Source organism: Mus pahari, chromosome 5 (assembly GCF_900095145.1).
Source record: "Mus pahari chromosome 5, PAHARI_EIJ_v1.1, whole genome shotgun sequence".
Taxonomy (NCBI): domain Eukaryota; kingdom Metazoa; phylum Chordata; class Mammalia; order Rodentia; family Muridae; genus Mus; species Mus pahari.
In genome coordinates, this window is record NC_034594.1 from 17,022,143 (window position 1) to 17,036,350 (window position 14,208).

General features: G+C 50.0%; 1 protein-coding gene across 1 annotated transcript in view; it reads left to right on the plus strand.

The window, feature by feature from the left end:
• Fer1l5 (fer-1 like family member 5) overlaps positions 1–14,208 on the plus strand; it is a 46,558-nt gene that overhangs the window by 20,454 nt on the left and 11,896 nt on the right. The window contains exons 20-31 of the mRNA XM_021197609.1: positions 4,410–4,534; positions 5,569–5,669; positions 6,294–6,471; positions 6,550–6,705; positions 7,826–7,954; positions 10,245–10,408; positions 10,666–10,780; positions 11,692–11,794; positions 12,250–12,425; positions 12,521–12,691; positions 12,898–13,030; positions 13,136–13,213. Of these exons, the coding sequence (XP_021053268.1) occupies positions 4,410–4,534; positions 5,569–5,669; positions 6,294–6,471; positions 6,550–6,705; positions 7,826–7,954; positions 10,245–10,408; positions 10,666–10,780; positions 11,692–11,794; positions 12,250–12,425; positions 12,521–12,691; positions 12,898–13,030; positions 13,136–13,213 (1,629 nt within the window). The remainder of the gene's footprint in view (positions 1–4,409; positions 4,535–5,568; positions 5,670–6,293; positions 6,472–6,549; positions 6,706–7,825; positions 7,955–10,244; positions 10,409–10,665; positions 10,781–11,691; positions 11,795–12,249; positions 12,426–12,520; positions 12,692–12,897; positions 13,031–13,135; positions 13,214–14,208) is intronic.

The following is a 14,208-nucleotide window of genomic DNA, read 5'->3' on the forward strand; positions in this document are numbered from 1 at the left end:
AGCCCCCCTCCTCCCAGACTCCTCCTCACACAGCCCCACCCACCCCACCCCCACTCTCTTTTTGACTCTGTCTTTCCATTTCATTTTGGTTACTTGAGAAGTTCTTATGCCTCAGTGAATTGTCTACAAGGTTTAAATGTCCCTTTGGGGCTTCTCAGAGTTGTCTTTCTTGGGTGTTTTTGTTTTCTCTTGGCTGTTTGCTGAGCTCGCATTTCATCCTTGTTTCCTCAGGAGTGGATTTCTGAGGTCAGTCTTCAGCCTCCTCCCAACAAGCCATGCTTCCTGCTGTGGCCCCTGCTCTCTGCTGTCTTTGCTCCTCAGTGCTTCCCGCTGTGGTCCTGCTTTCTGCTGTCTTTGCTCCTCTGTGTTTCTGAGGAAGCTGGGTTGCTTTTGGCAGTCCTCATGTATATTTTGAGTCTATAGGTTATCCCTGTCTCTCTGCTTGCTGAAAATGGACTGATTTTCTGCCTTGTTGCATTTGGAAGTTCTCCAAGAAGGGAAGAAGAAAATTGCTATCTTGGATCCCCGGCTCCTACTCAGAACCTAAGTCGTGGACCTCTTTATTGATTATGAAGCCCAGAGTCGAAAACGGGTGTCTCCCAGCCATCCCTGACATTTTAAAGGGGCTTCTTTTTGGGAATCATTCTTTCTAGTTTTCTCTTGTGTTTCCTTCTGGAAGTAACCTGCTCTTTTATAGCCCACTCTACATCCCTCCACCCCCCCCCACTCCTCCTATTTTTAAGTCTCTTGTCCATATCTTTCACACTGGGCTCTTTCCAGGCTACATCTGGAAACTTCTAGATCTTTCCTACTGGCCTGCCAGTGCTTCCTTTCTCCTACTTGTTGTTCTCAGCGTCACGTTCTACCACTGCATGCGCGGCACTGCCCTCACTGTGCGGCATGCACTACATCGCACATGCTGGCTTTGCCCTTTTTGTCCTTACTGTTTTTCTCTATGCACATGATACTAACAGCAAAGTATATTTTTACAATTAATAACTACTCATAGTCAGCACAGGCTCAACCCAGCCATAGCCCCTGGGACGGAAGGACAGCGGGTGGCTTCCTCCACCATCCTGCTCAGCAGGGCTGCACGATTTTTCACTTTTTTTAAGTAAAGATTTGATTCGAGAATAACATACTCATGGAAAACCACACAAACCAAAGCACACAGCTCAGTGACTAATCCTAGGACAAACACACCAAACAATAGCACTCAGATGGCGAAGTGGGATACAGACATCCCGGGAGCCTGTGCCACTTAACGGTACCCACCGAGGGCCACTGTACTCCTAAGTTCCATCTCATCCTTCTATGTTAAAGAACATGTGTCACCCATATTCTTTTTGAAAAGCTCTGCCTTCGTCATCAGTTTGTGAAATGTGGCCACAGAACAGCATACACTTGGATATGGCTGTAGCTTTCTTACTTGCACTTCTATGTACTTAGAATGCCACGGTGTGAATATAGTCAGCCATGTGTAAACATGGACAGCCAGATTTAACTAACCAGGCATCAAAAATAATAAAATGAACCAGGTATGGTAGTGCAGGCCTTTGGTCCCAGCACTCCAGAGGCAGACAATTCAGGTGAATTGTTTGCGTCCAGCTTGGTCTACATGGAGAGTTCAGGGACAGCCAGGGCTACATAGAGAGATCCTGTAGATTGAAGATAGATAGATAGATAGATAAATAGATAGATAGATGATAGATAGATAGATAGATAGAACCAGCAGTGTAAACAGGAGAAGTATTACAATGTATGCATACAATGTATAAATATAATGTATATATAATAAGCATTACCCAAGACGAAGAAATTGAAAAGTACCAAAACAAGAACTAAGAACTGGAGAGATGGTTCGGCATTTGGGAGGGCTTGCTGTGCAAGCCTCAGGATTGGAATTCATATTGTAGTTCCCCTGTAAGAAGCCTGTAAGCTGAGGTTGGAGTAGAGACAGGAGGATCATTGGGCCGTGTTGGTTGTCACCTAGCCAAGTAGTCTGAGCTTCCGGGGGCTGGAGAGATGGCTCAGTAGTTAAGAGCACTGGCTGCTCTGTCTTTCCGAGGACCTTGGGTTAGGTTCCCAGCACCCACATGGTGGCTCACAACCATCTGTAACTTCAGTTTCAGGGGACTGGATGCTCTCTTCTGGCCCCTGCATGAATCAGACACAAATGTGATACAGAGACAAACACAATAAAATAATTAACAAGACCAAGGTCCGGGTTTTAGGAGCGTCCTTGCCTCAAAAGAACAGGCAGAAAGTAAAAGAAGGCATGCAACAGTCATGTTTGACACAATCCTCTGATTTCCCCATATTGTGCAACAAGCATCATTCTCAGACCTACTCTACACAGACCACACTTACACACACACACACACACACACACACACACACACCTGCATCTATGCTGAACATGTTCTTGTCACTGTCCTCTAAAGAATGCCCTATAGCAGAGTAGTAGCTATTTGCATAGACCCTGCCTCACTTGAGGTAATAATATATACTCTGTAGATTGTACGAATAGAGGGGACGTGAGGGTAGATCCTATGCAAATGCTACATGTTTTATGTAAGGGACCTGGTCATCTGGATTTTGGTACACAGGGTGTCCTTAAACCAGTTCCTCGGCAGTCCTAAGGGATGGCTGATTGCCATAACTTGTTTATCTCTTTTATTGCTGATGGCACTTCAGCCTTTTCCAACCTCTGCCCATTCCAATTACAGCTGCTATGGAAGCCTTCTCTGCACATCCCCTAGTCAGGCTGTATTCGCCTCCCTGTAGGGTATTTACAGCAGAACTGGAATTGCTGGGTTGGGGAATGTGAGTGTTGTTTTTAAACTGCTAATTTTCTCTCCATGTTGTGGGAATTCTTTGAGGTCTAGCTCGAATTTCATTCTCCAGGGAATTCTGCCTGTTCCTTACTCCAGGGACCTGGCCACTGCCAAGGAGCCAGTTCTTACCCACTCCTTTGGCATCCTTCAGACTTCAGCAGTAGCATGTCTCAGGATGCTAAGCTGAGTTATATGTCCCCTCCACCTAGAGCCATAGTAGAGATGAGCAAGTATTCTCACAGTCCCCTTGTGGATGATGGGCCATCTCTTACTCATCCTGACCCTGAGAGCAGAGGTTTTGGGGTATCCACATTTCATTCTAGGTCTGACATTACCTTACCCAAGAAACTGGGCTGCTTAAAAGGGCAACTCTGGAGTGGGGAGACGGCTCGGTGGACAGAAATGGTTGCTGTGAAAGCCTGATGATCTGAGATCAAATCCCAGCCCCTACATGGTGGAAGGGAGAGAGCTGACTGCTGAGAGTGGTCCTCCAACCTTCACCTTCACACTCATGTGAAGGCCTGCACGCATATACACAAACCACGCAAACACAAGAAACAAAACCAAGGATGTTGTTTTTAAAAGCTTAAACTAAGACAATAGGAGGCTGTGGTGGCTCACACCTTCAATCCTAGCAGTCAGGAAGCAGAGGCAGACAACAGTTCTCTGAGTTTGAGTTTCCCAGCCTAGTGTACAGAGTGAATTCCAGGACAGCCAGGTTTTCACAGAGAAACCCTGTCTCAAAAACAAAACAATAATAACAAGGAGATAATAGGAAGGTGGAAGCTGGAGGTGAGGGAGTCACAGTTGGTTCTCTGGGAGGATGCTAAGGGCAATCCTTGGTGTTCTTTGTCTGGTAGATGAGTCATTTTACTCTGCTGTAGCAATCCCTTGATTTCTCCTGATAATCCTGGGTCTTCACAGGGACACTATCTTTCTGTCTGTCTCCCAGCCACATTGGTTTAAGGACCCATCCTGCCCCCCCAGTGAATGACCTCATGTCAACTAATTATATCATCTGTTATCCCATTTCCACATTAGATGGTATATTGAGGCAGCAGGGTTAGAACCTCAATGTATCTTTCAGGATAAACAGGACATAGGATAAACTGTCCACACTGGGTAGGGCCCAGCTTTCTGTCATATTTACATGTCCGGAAATTACAAAAGAAGCTCAACTTTTTCAAGGTTTGAGTATTGGCCTGCCAGGCTTTCTGCTGCTTAGACATTTTGAGCACTTGTGATTTTTCGTGTCTTTGAGGCCAACACAAGCAGGGAATTGCAAGAAAAGCGTACTTTAAGGGAGATGTGGCTCTCATGGCTCTTCCAGTTCCCAGCACCAACCTGATTTTCTACCTGTAAACCGAGGGCTTTGAAAAGCCATATGATACTCTGAACACAGTGTATATCCAGTAGGAACCAGCTATGTACAACTGCCCACTCCGGGCTTGGGCTTGACATGGTTAGCAGATCCATGAGAACCGAGGTAGCACAGGAGGAGACAGTGATTAGGACCTTCTATTGGTTCCTCAGATATCCCACCCCCTTCCATCCTGTGTCTCTGTGACTTAGGGACTACCTACCATTATGTGCCCTGGTACAACATGAAGCCCGTGGTGGCTGTGACCTCCAACTGGGAGGATGTCGGCTTCCGAATGAACTGCCTCAACCTCCTCCACATCACCCGGGATCGCCTGGTAAGAGTGCAGGAGGGCGCTGGGGTAGATGGGAGGCCAAGGAATGGACATCCCAGTACTAGGAAGCCAGTCACGCCCCTCACTGGTGTACAGCGTTAGGATCCCACATCACTGAGAAGTGTGCCAGACACAGCATTGGGCACTGAAGACACAACTATGAATAAACAGATTTCGTCCTCACTGGCTGCAGAATTCAGAGATGCAGTTACTATGCAGTGCAACTAGGGTTGCCATGGGAATGCAGAGATGCAGTTACTGCGCAGTGCAATTAAGGTTGCCATGGAAGTACAGGAGTCAAGAGGTTTAGGATCGGAGAGACGGGGATTGAGAGGGGAAGAGAACGGTTAGGAGGTGGCAGGGCAGTAGGGTATTGAAAAATCCGTAGGCAGTTTTGAGGATAGAAGCACAACGTTAACAATATGTATGAAGTCATAGTGATGTGCCAGTTTTGAAGCCATGAGAGGAACTAGGGCCATAGAAGTACCATGGAATTCAGAGAGGCTAGGTGGGGTTACCTTGTTTATGGAGCTTTGCCTGGAAATATGCTGTGTGAGACACTTAAACAAAAAAATTATTAGTATGACAATTTCTCCCATCATAGCATAAGTGGCTATCCACGATGGGTCAAACAGCCTCTTAATATTGTCCCACACTTTACAACCCCTACACCAGGGAAAGAAGGATTTTTGGTATTACAGCTGCCATCATTGGGACCATCACTGCAGGCATTGCCAGGATGACAATGACTGCTGCCGCCTTAACCCAGACAGTCACTTCGGTGGAGACTGTCAACACAGTTGTTCTTGTCAAAGAGCATATTTTTCCTGTTTACAGATGGGCATCTGCACATCTCCTACCACCCATTTCCTCTGTTGGGTGCAAGAAGTAGGGAAGAAGGGGTGTCCTAGATTTGCTAGGGTGCACAGCAGTCTGGAATTGACATCATCAGGTTACACGCCTGTCAGTTCTTCAGCCTATCCCAGAGAGCTCCAGGCTGAGGCCGGTTATCTCTCTCTCTCTCTCTCCCCGGGCAGAAAACCAACCTGGACATCCTGAAATCCATACGGAATCCCAGGGATCCAGCTCTGCTCCAACAGTGGGAGAAACTGCTGAAGGAGCTGCAGGAGGACTGCCGGTAGGAACTGAGTACCCTGGCTGGGGCTGGCTTAGGCTGAGCTGGGTGAGCCTCAAACTAGAAACCAGAGGCTTTGCATAGCACCCAATGGACCCTTACCCCACAGGAACACTCCTCAGATCTCCCCCAGCTTGAACCCACACATAGCTGCTTTCCCCGCCCATGTAGAACATCTCTGAACTCCAGTCCAGCACAGTCTTCATGGCTCCATGGCCACGTTCCATGTCCACAGCACACAGGAGACCTCTACTGCCTAGAATAGCCCACAACTTTATCACACCTCACCTCTTGCCATTGCTCATCATATCCAGCGTGTTGTTTCAAGCTCACTGGGAAGTCTCTCTGTGCCAGGCCTCCACACCCCCAATGGCTTGGTTAGCCTCTTCCTTGGAAAACATCTACCCACAACCTAGCACACTACAGGGCTTCAAGAGGGGAATGGGGCAGTGTGAGAGCCTAAGTCAGGCTCATGGTAAGCTAGCTTCCTAGGGAGAGAGCTAAGTATCTTTCCCCCCAGGTCGGGACAGCCACAGGTCTGGTAGAAGCTCCAGGCTAGAAAGGGAATATTGGCCTGCAGCAGGACCACAGTACACATATCTTCCTCCTAACGTGTTCTGGCTGCAGGCACCCTCTGCCATGTATAACTGATCAGCCCAGAGCTAACAGCTTGGACAGGAATAAATGGCAGCTTCGTAACCAGCTTCTGCAGCAAATAGCACAAATGGCCAAGGAATCCAAGCCGGTGAACATGGTGGGCACGGCTGAGGAGTGGTTGCACCGTCTCAACGCTGTGATCCCTGAGGTGGGCACAGGCTGCACTGGCTGGACAGTGAGGCCCGGAACTGGCCACCCAGGTCCTGATGCTCTCCCATCTTGGCAGCCCCAGGAGAGCTTCCCGGATGTGATGATCTGGTTGATGTCCAGGCAGCAGCGAGTGGCCTATGCTCGGGTTCCTGCCCACACCGTCCTGTTCTCCCCAGCAGGACCCCTGAGCTCTGGCAAGTTCTGTGGGAAGATTCAGAACCTCCTCTTACAGGTGGGGGAAAAGGGGTGTCTTCCAGGGAAGATGTGGTTCCCAAATACCCCAGACAGAACCCCTGAGATTCCAAGAAAGCTATGTGGGGGACCCCACGCCCACCCAGAGCCCCTGAGGACATGGTTCACATACTCTTTCCCTGCTTCTGTATTAAGTAGAACTGAGCTCATACAGTCCCCAGAGGTAGGGAGGGGGTACACTTTTCTGCATGTGAGCTGCTACCTAGTCCACATCTTTAGTAAGTGCTCCTCAAATCCCCCACACCCTTCACCACTCCCATGTCTACATTTGGTCTAATACTTTGTCATCTCTCCTGCAAACCACAACTGAGTGACTTCCAGAACATTCTATGAGTGTAAGATTTGATACCGGCTCCTCAGATCAGAAGCAAGCTATAACATAAGCCTGATGGATCCCCCTTCTCTCTTGGAGAGAACAAGGGTCCTCATAGCCCCTTCATGGCTCCTGTTGCCTCTCAGGGAAAATCCAGCCTGCCTGGACTGCCCAGATCACCTGTGTCAACCCTCAACAGACAAGCCGCCCTGGGCCTCCCAGATCCCAAATATGCCTGCTCTCTGTTCTTTCTACCACCATGCAAAGCCTCTGCCTTTTGTCCGGGGCCTGACTGAATCCTGGTCTCAGCATGTTCCTAAGGCCCATGGGCTTAGTGACACCCTCACTAGGGTATGAGGCCTGGAGTACTTAGCAAAGTGTTGGAGCATGGTGATGAAGCTGTAGGCAGTAGATGATAGCTAGTGTCACCAAAGCTGCCCTTGTCACCTTCCTCGGGCTTCCCAGGTAGCCTCACCCACCTTGAGCAACCCTCTCTTTTCTCTTTGCCTGATGTCTCCCTCTATGAACACCAGGGCAGAACTCAGTCACCCTTCAGTGCTGGTGATCAGCACAGAGCTTTGTCCTATTGCACTCCTGACTCTAGCACAGGAGTTTGATGTGAGGGCCCCTGCTCCCAGGACTTGGTCAGAAGGGTGGCATTCCTGCAAAGCAACTCATAGCCCTTCCCTCAGTCTCTCCCTCACCCACACCCCTGTCTCCCGCGGGGACCGGGGAGTGACACCAACCCCCATGGCACCCCCATGGGACTGATCTGCCTCTGGCTCAGTACCCAGAAGGCGAAGGACAGGACACATTCACAGCCTACCTCCGGGTCTGCATGTGGCTTGGCAATGTCAAATACAGCAAGAATCTGAAGCTGCTCCAGCAGGGCTCCATGGTGGTGTATGCAGAGACGGTGAGTGGACGGACATCCAGGGTAATCAGGGGGTGGGGGAGAAGGAGCGAAGTCAGAGCCAAGGCAGGGAAGAGCAGGCCTCACAGTGGGGCATGCAGTTCAGGAAGGGAGGGTAGAGAGACAATATATCAGACCAAAATGTGACAAAGGGAGTTCTGTGAGGTGACAATGATGACAGTGATCATGGATGGTGCTAGCCTTGTGTTCCTGCTCACAAGTTCTAAGAAACGGGGTCTCCATGATCCTCTGGTGCCTGGCCACACTGTTCCTGGTGGAAGTTCATTGAGAGCTTTCGCCTAGCAAGGCACAAGAACACATCAGGGCTCCAAGTTGTACAGAGTCTCATTTGTCACCAACAGGGAACTTGGGACCCCTGCACACCCTTACCCAGGTCGTTGGACCAGACTAGAGGTCACAGGAGGTGGGGAGAGCCCAGGGAGTGTGAAAGGAGCTGGAGATGAGGCTTCTGTCCACAGTGCATCAGGGATACAGGGGAAGAGCTGGGCAGACTGCTCTGCAGAGGGCAAGGGGACCACCTTCGCTCTTCAGAGGAGGGCTGACCCAGGAGAGTAGCTCTGCCAGCAGACAGGAAGTAAGGTCTGAGTGTCAGGCTATTGTACGACCTCTTCTGTCTGTCTACCTTAGACAGGTGACCCATGACAGAGCAAAGAACTGATTCTGTCCAGGTCCAGTGTGGTGGAAAAATGAACTTAATTAGAGTTACTTTCAGAAACAAGAGCAATATATGGGCAACCACACTACCAGAGAAGGCTTTCTCTCAGCAAGTGTTAACTGCACACACACACACACACACACACACACACGCAGACGCACACCCATGTACACCCATGCACACAGGGAGGAGAGATGGCCATGAGCCTTGTAAGCTGCTCATATATTTCCAAAAAGCAACAGATAGCCTGCATCTTGCTAGTGTCCCTTAGGTAGTCACAGCTGACCAGATTTCAGGACAACAGTAGTTGTGTCATGTCTGAAAGACAGTATTCCACAACACGGGCCTTTTAAGTTATGAAATTATAAGGGCGTGTTGTTGTTGTTGTTTTGTTTGTTTTGGGTTTTGGGTTTTGTTTTTTTTTATAGTTGGTTGGTATCTGCATGTATTCTCAGCACTTGGGAGGTTTAGGCAGGAGTTCATGATTGGTCTGGGCTACACGAGAAGTACCAGGCCAACTAAAGCTATTTCACACACACACACACACAAAATGCATTTAAAACATTGTTTTGTTTTTAAATTGCATGCGTTGATACTATATCATAGCACAGTCAGCTCTCTATGCCAACAGTATCTATATTACTGAACCAGCCGTGGCTTAAAAATGCAGTTAAGTCTGTGATGGCTGCCTCTATACGGTCTCAGAGTTTTACTGCTGTGAACAGATACCATGACCTAGGCAGCTCTTATAAGGACATTTAATTGGGGCTGGCTTACAAGTTCAGAGGTTCAGTCCATTATCATCAAGGCGGGAGCATGGCAGCATCCAGGCAGGCATGGTGCAGGCGGAGCTGAGAGTTCTACACCTTCATCTGAAGCTCTCTTGGAGAAGACTGGCTTCCAGACATCTAGGATGCGGGTCTCAAAGCCCACACCCACAGTGACACACTTACTCCAACAAGGCTACAAGTACTCTAACAAGGGCATATCTCCAAATAGTGCCAGTTGCTGGGCCAAGCATATTCAAACCACCACATATACCAAACACGAATATACCTATTTCCTTGTCGCTGTGACCTTAACAATACACTAGAACAGCTGCTGACATAGTGCTGACATTGGATTAGGTCTTATGCCACATACAAATGACTTAAAGTGTATGTTATACACAGATGCTAGGCCATTTTAAAACGTAAGGGACTACAGCATAGGTTGTGGTACACAGGACATTCTGGAACTAATTCTCTGAGGTTGGGAAGGGATAGCTGTGTCTAACCAGTCCTGCCTAAGGCAGAGGTAGAGGGTATGGAGGGAGGCTGTAGAAGAAAAGATCTGGGTAGCACAGAAGCATGAGTGTTTAGCAGGACTGGATCTCATGTCTGTAGTGACTAGGGAGTAGGCAGGTCACATTGAAGATGCAGGCAAACTTATCTGATAGTTGAGCAGCATCGGGTAGTGTTGACTGCTGAGCCTCAGTCTCTAGATTTAGTAAAGATATGGCCCCATCCTACCCGGCTACTACATTTCTAAAGGTTGGGGATCAAGAGTTTCAACATCCCCAATGCTGGGAGGTTGGTGAAGGAGGTATGGGCACTGACTGGGATTCCCCTCCCCCAGTATGAGAATCAGGCCAAGATCAAGGATGACTGGGGACAACAAGGGCTATACCACTGCCCCAACTTCTCTGATGTCATGGGACACAAAGCTCTCCCCAAGACAGACTTCAAGGCTCCCCCAGGATGGCATTGGAAGGACGACTGGGTAGTAGAGCCTCAGAGGAGGTAAGAAGGGTTCAAGCCCTGACATTGTCTCAACTGCACGGGCTAGTCAGCAGGGACTTAGAGTGGATCCCAAGCTACTGCTTTGGTCCCTGTGTGTGGGAATATATAAGACCAACAGCCCTGCCCAATACCCTGTCTGCATACCAGGCTCTGCCTTGCTCAAGGGAGATGGGATGTCACATAGGAGTGTTTAGCTAACAGAGATGACCCTGGGAGTTCAGTCAGCTCTGGGAACTTGGGGTATCACTGCTGCCCAGACTCCTCCTGGACATAGACATCAACAAGAGCCAGGTGCTGGAAGAGGTGTATGAGAACCAGGTTCGCAACGCCACAGGGGCCTGGGTGCCTGCAGCTATCCCCAACACGGACGTGGTAAGCATCTCCATCTTGCCATAGGGTACACGGGGAAAGGCAAGGACCAGATGGGAAGAATCAGCAATTGGGATGGCTCAGCAGCAAGAGCTACGTCTGAGCTCTGACCTAGTTACACTGTGGGACCCCAGATAAGCATTTCAGCACCAATGAAGGGGTTGTCCTCAAGGATGGCAAGCTGCAGATATCTTAAGTAGGAGGAGAGAAAGAACTAGGCACTGTGGTGCCTGCCTGTCGTACTACTGCTCTGGGAGATAGGGCAGAAGGACAGGGCACTTGAACCCAGGAGTTTGAACCTGAGTTGTAGCCACAGTACCCACACAGAAAGCCAGGCACGGTGGTATGTACTTATGATCCTAGCAGTGGAGAGGTAGACATAGGTAGGACCCATAGTGCTTGCTGGTCAGACAGCCTAACTTAGCAGGCAAAGCCCCAGATCCCAGTAGAAGACAATTTCTCAAAAACTGAGGTAGATGGGCTTCTGAGGAATGAGAATGGTACCCGATTCCCACATGCATGAGCACGTGTGTGCTCCCAGCCCCCACCTCCACATGCACACGCGCTCACACACAGACTTTATCACGACAGAAATAGTCTATCCTCTCGATCACTCTTGAGCACAGGAAAGATGGTGCCATGATATAGGAACTAGCCTTTGAATTTTGTTTCATTTCAATGGAGGCTACAGATCACTGCACTGAGTAGAACCATGCAAGTCAAACCAACCCTCAATGCAACAAGAACAGAGCCATTCACCTCTCAATAAAAGAGCCATGGTGGCTGCAGAAGGAGCAAGATTTTCTGGCCTGGAGGGTGGCTGGAGGGTCAATGATAGGCCTGTGTGTGGAAATGAGTGAAAGCAAGTTTCATCTAGCTCACGTGTCCCTCCTCCATCCTCAACATCCCTACAGAATGGACAGCCCACGGAAGCCCTGAAGAAGGTAAAGTGTCCCCAAGGCTGGCACTTTAAGAAGAATTGGATTGTGGAGCTCAACCACGCAGTGGACAGTGAAGGTCAGTCTCTTGACAAGTCAGACATAAAGGCCCGGGACCCTGAAGCATTCATGTCTGGTTCTTCTGGAAGCCTCTGAGTGGCCAAGCCCCCAGGCAAGATGTGTCTGAATTTCTGGGGTCCCCAGATTCTAGGCACCCCCAAGGCCTGACCCAGAGCAAATCTGGTGGGTGAATGCCTGAGAACATGGATTTAGTTGTAGAGCCCCAGTTTACTCAAAGTGGCTCCGGGGATGGAGCAGTGGATTGAAAATCTTGAGGCCTGGGCCCCAGACACAAGCAATTGCTGCAGCTGGCCCCAGGCAGTCTATATTACAGAATCTGAGCACATCTTCCTGGACATGAGGACTCCTCTGTCCCCAGTACCTGTCTTTCTAGGGCCCTTTTCTCAGGTGTATCAAAGCTCCCCAAGTCTGCAGGTTCAAGTGGACCCAAAGGTCATGATGCTGCTCCTGCAGGCTGGGAATATGGCGTAGGGATCCCACCTTCCGGCCTGCCCCAGATCTGGAACTCGGTGGAGAAGACTTACCACTCATGCCGCCGGCGACGATGGGTGCGCGTGCGCTTTCGAAACCGCAAGGAGCTGGGCCAGGAGCTGAGTCAGGAGCAGGAGACCCTCTCCTTCCTGCAGATGGTGAGGCATTTGGGGTCCTGGTTGGGACACAGGCAGGGGTGTCTTGCGAATCAGGGACAGGAGCGCGATCCTGAGACCTGGGTTCTTCCCTGCAGCAAGACCTCTCTGAGGAGGGAAAGGAAGGCTGGGAGTACGGCACGTTCGACTCCAGGTTCCACCTGGACCCTCAGCCCACAAGTCGCTTCCGTCGCCGCTGCTGGCACCGACAGCTGGCGCCCAACAAGGACAGGGGTGTAGCTTCCATATTCCTCCTGGAGGGATCCTTGGTAAGGCTTCCCCGGATTGGGTGACATTTATGACCTCGCCTCCAAGGAGATCAGGAACACGCATCTCTGACCCTGGCTGACCGGGCCCCACCCCTTTAGGTTTGGCAGGGGCCATTCGTAGAGGGGTTGTGGATGGCTAGGGCCTGGAGAGGAGTCGGGAAGGCCGGAGAACTTATTGGGGGCAGGGGCGTCCTTTCTGGCCACAGGCAGTGGAACAGAAAGACCAACCTAGGAAGGAGATGGAGAAGACGAGGTCGTGGCAACCCTGGAAGGACTGGAGGCACACCCCAGAGGATCCCCGGATCCCCACCACGCCTTTCATCTATTCCATCTTCAACAGTAAGCCTGGCCTGGAGTCTGCTGAGGGGGCCCAGGGGCCCGGAGGAGGGAGGAGCGTCTGAGGAGGCTGGGGACAGGGGCCGAATGAGACTTCTCTTTACCCAGAGCCCCACTACTACCAGCTCTTCTGCTATATCTACCAGGCCCGGAATCTGATGTACAACCAGATCCTCACCTTCCAGGGTAGGGATGCCCCTTTATCATTCAGCCCTGTCTGCTATTCCCCAAGGCCTGGTGACATACCCACACAAGACTGTGATGAGCATGTGACAAAGATGGAGAACCCCTCTCCCGAGAGAAACGTGTCTTAGTTAGGGGTTGCTCCTGCTGGGATGAAACACCATGACCAAAAGCAACTCACAAAGGAAAGGGTTAATTTCTTTCACACTTTCATATAGCAACCCATCATCAAAAGCAATGAGGGCAGGGACTCAGACAGGCCAAGAACCTGGAGGCAAGAGCTGATACAGAGGTCATAGAAAAGTGTTGCTTACTGGCTAGAACTCAGGACCACCTGCCCAGGGATGGCAGCACCCATATTAGGTTTGACCTTCCCCCATCAATCACTAATTAAACAAATGGCCAAGAAGCTTGTCTACAGCCTGGTCTTATGGAGGCAATCTCTCATTGAGGCTCTCCTCTCCACTCACTCTAGCTTGTGTCAAGCTGAAGTAACACCAGTCAGCACAAATGACTGTCGTTGGGGGGAAAGACTCCCCCACAAACAAAGACTATGAACCCAGACATGACCTCAATGCTGTGAAAGTTGGAGGGGGAAGTTAAGGAACTCAGTCACTTAGCTAGGACCACTTAGTAGGTCTACAAGAGGGAGGAGCTTGTCTGGCAGAGACCAGAAGAAGGGTGAAGCTTGGGATGTGAAGGAGAGCCATATGCCGAGCTGGAGAGAGAGTTCCGTGGTTAAGAGTACTGGCTGCTCTTCCAGAGGTCCTGGGTTCAATTCTCAGCACTGAAATGGCCGCTCACAACTGTCTGTAACTCCAGTTCTAGGTGATCCAATACCCTCCCACAGACATATATGCAGGCAAGATACAAATGTACAAACAATAAAAAGACAGACAGACAGACATGCTGGGAACCACATCACTTGAGGCTTTGTAGATGAGGGAAAGAAAGGAGGCCCCATGTAAGGAAGAACCACAGAACCATTTAGGAGGCAA